The 12,167-nt window shown below is 39.1% G+C and overlaps 1 protein-coding gene across 12 annotated transcripts in view; it reads left to right on the plus strand.

The window, feature by feature from the left end:
- Positions 1 to 12,167, plus strand: part of PTPRM (protein tyrosine phosphatase receptor type M) — a 482,484-nt gene that overhangs the window by 160,442 nt on the left and 309,875 nt on the right. For all 12 annotated transcript variants that reach the window (XM_083826617.1, XM_083826619.1, XM_083826620.1 and 9 more), the window contains 2 exons: positions 8,857 to 8,935; positions 11,992 to 12,107. In XM_083826617.1, the coding sequence (XP_083682743.1) occupies positions 8,857 to 8,935; positions 11,992 to 12,107 (195 nt within the window). The remainder of the gene's footprint in view (positions 1 to 8,856; positions 8,936 to 11,991; positions 12,108 to 12,167) is intronic.

Below are 12,167 nucleotides of genomic sequence, written 5' to 3' on the forward strand. Positions count from 1 at the left end.
CACCCTTATTCATAGGTGAACCCTTATACGCTTGGATCAGGTACTGCGGTTTGAGAAATTACCATGCATTAGCTGATACGTAATAGACACCTGAGTCTGTCAGTAATGGACTCCATGTACTTTCTTAGCTTCTGAAAATATAGATATTTTGACACAATCTGTACTTTGTTCACTGAGGAATATAGTAACTCATTTTCTTTGCATTTGCTGCATATGGTCTGAAATTATACCTGCTAACATACTGCAATTTAGCTGATGTGCCAAAATGTCTTATGCTATAGCAATATCTGTGGAGGCCCAAGGAATTAGTATAAAATAGTATAGCTTCACTGGTTTTTATGTAGATAAGATAATTTATTCTTGAGGAAGCTCTCAATTTCATAGCTTGTGGTCAGTCACCTCTATTTTGGTTGCTTCTGTTCTCTCAGAAATCTCTAATGCAATTTCCTCACTCACCTGGTGACACTTGCAATTTCTCATTGTTTCTCATAGAATCATATAATCACAGAATATCCCGAGCTGGAAGGGACCCACGAGGACCATTGAGTCCAACTCTTGCCTCCACACAGGGCCACCCAAAAAACAGACCCGGTGTCTGAGAGCATTGTCCAAACACTTCTTGTACTGCAGCAGGCTCGGTGCTGTGACCACTGCCCTGGGGAGCCTGTCCCAGTGCCCGACCACCCTCTGGGTGCAGAGCCTTTCCCTAACCCCCAGCCTGACCCTCCCCTGTCCCAGCCCCATGCCGTCCCCTCGGGTCCTGTCGCTGTCCCCAGAGAGCAGAGCTCAGCGCCTGCCCCTCCGCTCCCCTCGTGAGGGAGCTGCAGGCCGCCATGAGGCCTCCCCTAAGCCTGCTCTGCTCTGGGCTGAGCAAACCAAGGGACCTCTGCTGCTCCTCATACCTCTTGTCCTCCAGACCCTTCACCATCTTTGTAGTCCTCCTTTGGACACTCTCTAACAGTTTTATGTCCTTCTTATACTGTGTCACCTGAAACTGCACACAGCACTTGAGGTGAGGCCGCACCAGCACAGAGCAGAGCGGGACAATCCCTTCCCTTGACCGGCTAGCCGTGCTGTGCCTGATGCACCCCATGGTTGGCCCTCCTGGCTGCCAGGGCTCACTGCTGGCTCGTGTTCAGCTTGCTGTCAATAAAACCCCCCAGATCCCTTTCTGTGGGGCCACTCTCCAACATCTTGTCCCTCAGTCTGTACATAAAGCCAGGGTTGCCCCATCCCAGGTGCAGAATCTGGCACTTGCTCTCCTGAACTCCTTTTATCTGTTGCCATGCTCTTTCTTCATCGTGGAGTCTGTTTTGGGGGGAGGTGAGAAGTTAGCTGCATCACCTGGGAGAAGAGCAGGAGGAGGAGAAAGGATGTATGTGAGCATTGTGAGAACATGTCCAAGTTAGGTGGGAGCTCAGATCGCTTAATGTGTGGTGGAAGGAAGCAAAGGGCCTATCTGATATGTGTCTAGCACTGGTTCTGTTTCCTAAGCTCTTACTCTTTTGATTCCAAAATTCTGGGCTCTTTTGTCACAAAACCATGTGTTTTTTACATAAAATCCAAAAGCTACAAAACTTTCTCCCAGGGATTATCTGCAGCTGGCTGACCTTATTGCACAAAACTAAGAACAGTCTGCTGAGAATAAGGAAAGATAGCAGCCTTTTTAACTTTTCATGTATGAAGGCTAGTAGTTTCCTAGAAGTAGTGTTCAGGAAAAGGCTCTGCTTTAGTAGATGAAGAGAGAAAACACTGTAGTCTTCTGATTTGCTTTGCTGTGTTTTAAATTGCGTATTCACATAGGCATCTGCATATTTGTGAATACTGTATAGTTCCAGTCCATTAATAGGACACCTACAAGGTGTCTAGCTGCAAATGAAACCAAAATGTACTAGAGACAAATTGTATGGTAACATTCCAGAGTTGTAATATTTATGCAACCCAGGATGCTTAAAAACACAATGGTGTTAGTCTATTTTGCTGTTGATTCATGAAGAACATAGGCAAAATAACTCCCACTAATGGTAGCTGAATAGAAATTAGATTGTGTAGTGTGGAGTGAATTTTAATCCAACTTCTAAAGATTTATTTGTTTAAACCACATATTATTAACACATATATGCAAAGCATTCAAAAGATTTAATAATTAGTAGTGTTTTATTATTGTAACACCAGTTATCCAAGTTTGCTAATACCTTTCACATTGGGTTTCCATTTAGAATTGACTCTTTAGAAGTACAGTCTCTGAACAAAGACATTAATTTCTCTTAGTGTACACTTTTCTTTTTACTGTGTAATTATTTGTGTAGGTTTCACCCCATATGAAAGCTGTACTATGTATATAAATCACAGTGATAACCTGCATGTAACAACACTAATTGTAGTCTAATTACTGCATATTTAAACTTAAATTGTGAAGTATTCTGCTGATTAAGATACATTAATTCCTTAATTAATGGTCTTCTAAGTGCTACTGCTTAACATCTATCTGCCTTTAACTTTAGGGTATGTCTACACTGCAGTCCAGCTCCTGATTACCGTATAGTTGCAGTAACACAGGTTCAAGCTGCCAAGCACCTTTTGAGGGTCAAAGATAATCAGCACAGCTTGTTCTTTTCTGCTGTGGCTCCTGGTCTCTGAGCTATTTGTTTCATAGTAGCTAAGATTTTTCTAGAGGAGCTAGTCTTTGTGTTAGGGAAGGAGTTCATCATGCCATTTTAGGTGGCCTGCAAACAGTAAGGCTTCTCTGTCAACCTCCTCCATACTGGAACAGAATTAAGATGTACACAGAAAAAGAGGATTAAATGCTATGTAGATGTCTGTAAGTAGTGAGATTGTTTTTAGGTTCTTGGGGTCCAGTCTCAGTAGGTCGAAAGGCCCTAAAATTGATGGGTTTTGATAAAAGTTAGTGCTGAAAAGGTTACTCCTCTAATGAGGAGAGGGTGGGAGATTTTTGGTTTTGTTCCCTTTAATGTTTTGATTTTTTTCCTTGTTTGAATCCTGTAGTGGGAGAAGAAAAATGTTGATTTCAGAGTTGTTTTTTCTCCTCTCTCTTTTTTTCTTTTTTTACTTTCTGGTTACTTAATGATTCTCAGACCAATTTGTAGTGTTTGAAATATATTTTACATTTTTCAAGCATTTACAGTTTTATATCTTTATAATATGTGAAATGCCACTGCAGAGTTGAGTTTGGTGAGAGACTTGTGTTTCCAGCTCCTAACCCTGCAAGCAGGCTATGGGGCACAGCACCATAGCAAGTTACCCACTATCCCCCTATCACTTTCTATATTTTGAATTACTTGTTTTGTAATTTGCTGGGAGTCAGTCATGGCAGCACTGAGCTGAAACAAATCTTGATTAAATAAAACAACAAACACTGCAGTTTTAAAATCCAGAATTGGAACTGAAATGATTAAAAATAATTTCCAGTGGAGTACGCTACTCTATATGCTGCTACACCTTCTCTAAACATAATTTCCTCTGAAGCTGAAATTAGAAAATGAAATAAGTGCCAGGTAGTAATTCCTGAATTCTTTTTCAGTAAGGACACAAAGAAGTTATATGATATCACTTCACACTAAGATGAGATTTACCCTTTACCAGTCTGACACTTTCCCCTGTAAATTAGGAGTTTAGGGAATAAGAAGCAGTAGATCCGACCTGCCTTTCAAATCTGGACTTAAACTTTCATTTCTTTCAGACCCTGCTTTATACAGGCTGTACTTGGAGTTCTGTTCATGCAACGTACTTCAGTCACCAGCTAGGACAAAGAATGAAGCTTCTTGCGCAGTGAAGGTCACGCTCACGTTCTCATGTGTTGCATGCGCTGCATTAAACTGCACGCCTACGGTCCTTGAACTGTGCTTTGAACTCAAACTTTGAAATGCGTATTGCCTTTTGAGCCACTACTGGTCACAAATCTTAAATAGCTCTTCTTCACTGAGTTGTGTGATTTAGGAGTAGGTATTTTGAGAAGGATGCGTCACGGCAGACCACATATCTAAATTTAAAAAAACAAAGCAATGTAAACAGGTCCAAGAGTAAGCAGACATGCTTTTTTGTCATATAAACAAGGACCTGGTATTTTTTCCCATCCCTGGTTCCTAAACCAAGAAAACTTCAGTGCCTTCAGTAGAGAAATGTTCAACCACAACTGATTTAAAAACAAACAAGAAGAGCGAGATGTAATAAGCCTGAATATTACAAGCTCAGTTTTTATTGCTGTTCACCCTTAAGAGGTTTCTGTGGAGTCTCAGGTTGGCAGCAACCACCTAAATGTTGTTTAATATGCTGAAGTGCTCTTTTGAGTGCTGAATGGTAGTTGTGTAGGAGTGATAGATGGGGGCACAAATGGCATACAATAAATTCCTAACCAGTGAGGCCTAACCACGTTGTAGGTGTGGCAATGCTGCTGAGAGCCCAAGTAAATAAGCTCTGAGAGGTTTGTGCATGGTCTGTGAAGGACCAGGTCAGAAATCTCCATTGAGGTGGCTTTGAAGAGGCAGCCGTAGCCCCAGTAACAAAGGGGGCAGTCCTAGGACAGGTCCGAAAGGGGAGAGAGAAGCTGCTCAACCCTCAGGGCCACAAGACATCACCACTTCCCAGCACCTTTGTAATCGCTGGTGTCCAGTATAACCAAGCAAAAGCACACTGTGGGGGTAAAGCAGAGCAGGCAGCGAGGAGAAGGCAGCAAGCACGTCTCGGCCCGGTTCCCGGGGAGCAGAAAAGGAGCCTGACGTTATGGAGCTTTCCCAACAGTCCTTTTTCTTCCTTGTTTTCACAAAGCACTATTTTAAGTCCTGTGAAGTAGGGAGTGTTTACATTAGGTACAATCCACCTTTTGACTAAAAGCATTGTGATTTTGCAACAACAAAGGCAGGAATTTATGAAGCGATGTTGTGTGCTAACAAAAACTATTTATTCCTATTGTTCTGGGGAGCGGGCAAGTTATCGCGAGTCGCACATTTTCAGGAGCAAGCGTTCACGTTGGTGAGCAGCCCCTTTCCTTTGTTCATACATAGAAGGGGGAAGCGGCAGGAACGAGAAGCTAATTTTGCCCTTCGGTGGAGCAGGGACGCGCCATGTTAGGCCGTGTCCCTGCTTCCTGTTTGGCAGGCCCGGGAGGCAGGCCTGGGTGTAAAACAGCTCCCAGGCCAGCACTCGGCCCAGGTTTTTCCTGAACAGACGGATTCGATGTTTTAACCAGTTGTTTCCTGCCTGATAAGATGACGGAATAATGAGGCTGAAGAATCAAAGGGCTGCCCAGCCTGCTGGGATGTCGCCTTTATTTTGACCAGTCTGTAATATTGTCCGCAGGTGTTGCAGAAGCTGGGAGGAAATGCAGAGTTTGGTGTCTGGGGTAAAAAGGCAAAATTTTGCTAAACGAGTGACTTTTAAAATATGATATGTTAGAGAAATCTGGACATGAAATAAGTTGCTGGGTTTTATTTCTAGGGAAATTATTAGCAAAACTGATCTGGATTTGTGAATAGTCCTGACGGCCCTGACAGCTTTTCAGTGGAAAAATGAGTTACCACGAGTGCTTCTAGGTCCAGTCCTGAGCACTCCCCTACAGCAAGCAGTACCCTCACTGGGGTTTTCAGAACCATGCCATCTGTAGCATCATATTACTTTTTTCACTGTAAAAGGGGAACGTGCTCATGTAAGCAGATTTTTTAGTCCATAATCTTAATTTATTAATTTAAATAAAACAGAATAGTGGATTTGGATACAGAAGGTGATAGTATTTTACAGCCTGTGAACAGATGGGAAATTATATTACTTGTGGTATGCATCGCATTCTTGAATACATGAAGAAAAAGGCATGTCAGTGATGTCTTTTTGGCTATGGTATGTCATTGCTGGCTATAGTGTCTCTTTCCATTTGCTAAAAAAAAAGCATGTTTTCTGTCAGAAAAGACCCAAACTTATGGTCAGGTAGATTGATATCAGCTTGGATATTGCTCATAAAAGAAGCCTGATTAACTTGACAATATTTCAACCTATATTACTTTTCCTTGGAACTTGCCCTCTTTTGTGACAATAATTGTAATTTAATATTATGTCCAGTTGACAGTTCCTTCATACATTGCCTGGCTTATTTGTGGTAATGACATTTTTGGTATATCGTCTAGAGATAAAGCAGAATATTTTAGATCACTCATTGAGTCATTCAATGTTGTCATAAGTATTAAGTCACAAGACTTAGTTATTTTGAGGTTGTTGTTTCTGACAGTGAACCAAATGAACTGGTTTGTGTTCAGGATCTACAAGCTTTTTCTGTGATTATATTGCAATAATGAAGTACTTAAAACTTATCAGAGAACCTGTAGCTAAGCTCCCCAATTATGAATTGCAGAAATTATTTTGAGATCTTCTACTTAGGTATTTGGTTTTGTTGGAAGCCAGATAATTCTTTGTAAAAGGCCCTTTTAATTAGCTTTGTAAAAAATTTATTAAATCCCCATTATCTGACAGTAATATTTTTAGCAGAAAACTTAAGATTTGGCTGACTGCTTCAAAGGTATGTATGTGCAAATACCTCCTGTACTTTTGTACAATTTAGCATATCTGAAAATGAAGAGCCTGAAAAAACTCCTGTCCTCTGCAGTGATAGGATTATAGTTCCAAGTAGACTTTTCAGGTGGCTTTGTGAAGACCTCCTTGTAGTCAGTTTCCCAAATGAGATAAAACAAAAACAAACAAACAAATGTTCTATTTCATTAAAAATTAGGCAGTTAGCTTAGTTTTTTCTTCTTGTTCTTCTTGTTCTACTTCTACTTTTTCTTCCCCTCTTTCTCCTCCTCCTTCTCCTCCTTCTCCTTCTCCCTTTTTTCTTTTTTTTTTCTTCTTCTTCTTCACAGAGGAAACTCAAAGCAACCAGGGAATGCAGGAGAGAAACAAGAAGATTTTTACACACCTGTCCCGAGCCCTCTGGGTTTTTGTAGGCTGGTCTTTGCCTCCCCCCTTGGATTGAGTGTGCTCAGTGACGTTCTTAGTGGCAGCATATTTCCCCTGGCACTTTTCCACTATTTCTGAGACCTGGCTGTCTACTCCCTGTTCTTCACTGCTGTGTTGTAACATCCCTGGAAGTAACTGCAGTTTCCCAGCACTATGCAGTAATTTTCATGCCCTAGAGTCTTTCAGACCTATTCTGTTTTGAGTAGTCTTGGTAGCTCCTCAAGAAATGTAGCATTCTCCTCCTTCCTCCAAAGGCACCAGCATAACCATTTTCTTCAGTCTTGTGCTGTCATTGAAACTCGAGGTTACTTTGTGCAAGTCACCAGTCTTTCTGTATTTTTATTTCAAGCCTGCTAAGATGAGGGTAATAATGACTATCATTTCATAGGCTCTTCCAGGTCTTTAAATTGAAGTTATTCTTCAAGAAGTATGTTCTCTTATTTCTGCTTTCTGAGGTAGTTCCTCAGGCTTGTTCCACCAGAAAAGTGTTCTCTGTAGGAAAGAGATACTTTGAAATTTTGAATGGTCTTGCTATGGGTACTCTACTGCACACAAGGAGCCAAGTACATAGCCTGTCCACTCTGTTCCTCTGGATTGGCAGTTATCAACTTTTAAGTGCCATCAGAGTGCCTTCAAGCATTTAGAAGGCCACAGGCAGGGGTTTGTGACTGAGCAATCTGTCATGCAGAACTTGTTTCTGCAAAAACTGTGTGGTGGATGAGTTTAAGAAAGAGAAACAGACAGACAGACAGAGTTTAGGAAGAATCTTGTGATATTTGGGAGAAAAGAGGAGGACTGGTGTCCACTGATGAGGCAACAAGAAAGACTGGAGAAAGCAGAGGCAAGAGATGATAAAAGAATTAGCTTACCTCAAGGTTTGTTGTAAAATCAGGATCAGGGTTCTACCAGCAGCAGGAAACCATGATATAATATTATGGGGCTGTATGTTGTCCTTGCTTGCATTATGTATCACCTTCTGCTGAAATAAGTGCAGTAAAGATTATGGTTCACAGTGTCCTTCTACATTTATTCCAAGGTCAAATGTAATATATACGTGAAAAGTAGTTTCAAAACTTTACTGTCCTCAGTGTGCTTCATAAGACTAGTTAAAAGAGGAAATGAGGGTTAACTTTCCAAGCAAAAGGAAAGTATTTTTAAAAAAGGATAATAAATCACAACCTGGATTTGAGCATGAATTTCTTGTCCATTGCTTTGGAAATGTACCTGCAAATGTTACTGGCGTGTTTTCTTCTATTCCACATAAACATTCTTGGGCTGTTAAAGCTAAGGCTGCCAAAGTTTGGAGAGGTTTACTTTTGAGTGTGCTTAATTCAAATGACAAGAACAGTCCATTTATTTTGTGACCTATTTATAGCCATTAAACAAACTGTGGCATATGGATCTGCTTAACTTAATTCACTGCATTTGGTGGAAGATTAAGAGCGTGGAAAATACATTCATGAAAATAGGTATGCTTATGTCTGATACTGTATAAAGCTCTGTATACTGCAGAATTATCATTTATTAAATAAAAATAGGACTGTGTTCCACAAGTGAAAGAATTAAAAATAAAATATGAATTTTAATGCTTAAGATGATTTTTAGATAACTATTTTAGCAAACCAAATATAAGGGGGAAGAGAGCGTAGTTATTTCTCTTGTGAGCTATATATGACCACACTGGTAAATCTCCAAAAACGGAATAAACACAAAAATGTGATTTATGTCCTGGCCCTTTTTAATAACAACAACACATTTTGAAGCTTTTCTGATTGTGCTTCTTTTTCAAGGAGTTCTCAACATGTTGAAAGAGTTGGTGTATTTTTCCATAACAAAGTATTTTTATATTTCCTCTTTTACAAAACTGCTAACTGAAATTCTCTTCTCACTTCTCAGGTTGTTTTTGAAGTGGTAACTTCAGGTCACCCTGGATATGTGGCTATTGATGAAGTGAAAGTTTTAGGACATCCTTGTAGTAAGTACCTACATACTATTTTAAAGTCATCCCTCTAAACCGAATGTGCTACTGCGCTTCCATAAATGTTGAGCAAATGATACTGAAATTGTCAGAAAACAATGTCACTACTGTAAAAATAAGCTGAGTATGTACATAATGTTGCTAGCATTTGAACACCACACTGGCTGAGAAAACATACCCTATATGCGACTTGTGTAGAACACTAGGCATGAACCCCAGACCCTACCTGGGTCATCTAACGACTCCTTCAGAACAAGAATCATGAAGATTTGTAGAACAGCTTTCTGTCAGCATCAAAAATTCAATAGCTATAAGCTGAGGCATTAATGAGGGGGATGAAGAATGCAAGAGCTGAATTGAATGTATGTGACTACTTTTCCAAAGCGTAAAAGGAAGAAAACTCAGATGGCTCATGGCTGTAGCTTTACTAAATAAGATTTAGGATACATTTCCAGGTATACTTCAGGATAATAGCTAAATTTCTGCATTTTTTGCATTCCTTATTTTTCAAATATGTTTAATTTCCCCCTTATTAAGGATGTGTAACACTTAACTATCCTAAGTTCTTTTAAAACTGATATAAAAATAAAACCTTGTGAATTAAAGCTTTAATATAATAATACAGGTATCTTTTAACAGACTACTTAGAGAAAATTATTTCATATAATTGCTATCGGTTAAATAAGACTTACTAAGGTCATACATTAACTTGTAGGTTGTAGTCTTACTGCCAAACAACCAAGTGGGGAAAAAGGCACCAAATTCTGTGTAATTGTTCACCCTCTTTTTATGATATATTGTAACTGTATGCATTCTTTGTGGTTTATAAGTAAAAGCTGCAATTTAAAATAAAAAGTGATTTATCAGTTAATATTAGAGCACCTTATAAAAATTGTTTTAGTGTTAGTGGCAAGAAGACACAGACATTTCTTGAAACATGGAGACAGTTATGCAGACTCAGCAGCTGTTATTTCTGAATCACTTAGTTCTAATAAACACAGCAGGCTCTCATGTTGTTAGGCAGTATTTGTGCTTTTGCAGTTTGAATTTATATCTTTGGTTTGGCTAGGGTAAGTCTAAAGCATCACTTTATCAGCATAGTAATTTTTCTTATGCAGATTTTGAGAAGTTTGATCTGTGCATTTGTTCTGTAAACCTGCAAGTAGCTCTCACTGATGGGGAGACCGAGTTATACCCCATAGTTTGTAGAGTTCTAATTCGACAATGATACAATACAGAAGCTTTAAGAAACAGTTCTTTCCTACAATCATAGAATCACTTAGGTTGGGAAAGACCTCCAAGATCTTTTCCAACCATTAAGACATCAAGCTAGTTACATTTTCTACAAGAAAATTGAAAAAAGTGTAAGAATTGGAATTAAACTATCTTGTAGATAAAACCTTGCAAGACTTGTAATGATTATTCTTCCTGTATATTGCCAGAAAAATACTTTTTGGAATGATTAACTTTTTAAACAAAAATTGCAATGGGAAAAATACATACTAGGGAGTTGTCAGGGTAGCATGGGCAAAGACCAAGTAGTAAGCAAGCCTGCATGTAGACACAAAACGCATGTGTTGTGGTGATTGGTTGGTTGGAGGTTTTACATCAATGTGTGTGTTTGCTTTTTTAAAAAAAAACTAAAGACCCTTTCTACTTACACCATACCGCATAATTCAGAAAGGCATTCTTCCAGAGTTCAGGAGGACTGAGTTAAAGATAAGTGGGGTAAAAGCAGATGGGAAAGAAAAAGAAATAGAAAAAGTGACTGAGAAATAGGGAACTTGATGGAGAATTTTACTGGATAGTCAGACTGTAATAGTCTGGTAGGCAAAGAAGAGGATGACTTTGGCCTAAAGTCTGTCAGTCCTAATTCCATTGGGAAGTGCTTAAAAAAAAGAAAAGCACCATGTCTAATAAATTTGCTAAAAGAGCAGTTGTTATGAAAACATTTCCTCCTTTAGTTAAATATTAACTTGGGCGATTTTATTCCATCTCCTGCTTCTTATACTGTCTTATGCTGGATATTAAATAATGTGTTTTCTGGAATTCTGGTAGCTGGTTGTTTATATACTCCTGAAAAACTGTAATTTGTCCCAGTGATAAGCTCTTCTAAGAAAATGTCATCAACACTTTAAACAGTTGCAATGCTCTGCTAGAAAGCATGTGTTTGGTTTCTTAGTTTATTGCTAGTACTAACATTTCCATGACTGAAAGCAATGTTCCGTGCCTAGCTTATCTGCTAGTATAGACAGTGCAAAAATTCTCCTTGTCTGCAGTAGGATTTGAATGGCTGGGCAGTAATGCCTTTTCAAGGGTGAGTTTCTGTGTCAAATTTCTATCTTTTCTGTGTCATGTTGTTGACTCTTTCCAGTAAAACAAAAATACACATGCTGTCTTTCCTCCTTCAGTAGACATGGTTCTTGTTTGAATATCGGTTTCATTTGTTAGGTTATTTGCAGCTGTATTGCTTTCATTTTCACTGGGAGTGTTTTCTCTTTCTAAATGAAAAGTAAGCATTGGCATGGAGAATGCATTGTATTTTGGCTTTCTGCAGTGTTGTTGAAAATAATTGTATTTAAAGAATATAGCTGTGGTTGATGAGAAGTGTTATGTTGGCATTCTAGCTGTTTGGTACACTACAATTCTAAAGCATCTCCTCTGTAGATACTACCTGGTTAAAAGGAAATACCTGTTTCCCTGACAACATCACTCAACTTCTTACTGTTTTGTCTAGTCAGTAATGTAAGTATCTAATAGATTTTGGTTCAAAACATCAATTAGTTTTCAATATCATCTGTATTAATACAGTTTGTTATTGCCAAAGAGATGCTGAGCTAAGGTAATTCACACAGCAGGAACAATTAAATAGCACCCTTCTGTTCTGCTCTTTCCCAGGTATAAAACAATAAAATAATAAAATTAAAACAATCTAAAATATAATGTCTAGTCAGTGATTTGAATCTTTTAAAGTCGGGCCATTAAATACGTTCCATGTATTAATCATAGCCAGTATTTCCATGTTGCATAAATTCCTTTTTTTCTTCCGACAGCAAAAACTCCCCATTTCTTGCGTCTTCAGAGTGTGGAAGTCAATGCAGGACAATTTGCTACTTTTCAGTGTACTGCCAATGGGAAATTCAGTTCAAGTGACAGACTTTGGTTACAGGTAATTTATTTCTTTCCTAATACACTGAGGTCTGGGGGGGAGGGGAGTTCTCCACTCTGG

The sequence above is a fragment of the Anser anser genome, assembly GCF_964211835.1.
Source record: "Anser anser genome assembly, chromosome: 2".
NCBI classification, from domain to species: Eukaryota; Metazoa; Chordata; class Aves; order Anseriformes; family Anatidae; genus Anser; species Anser anser.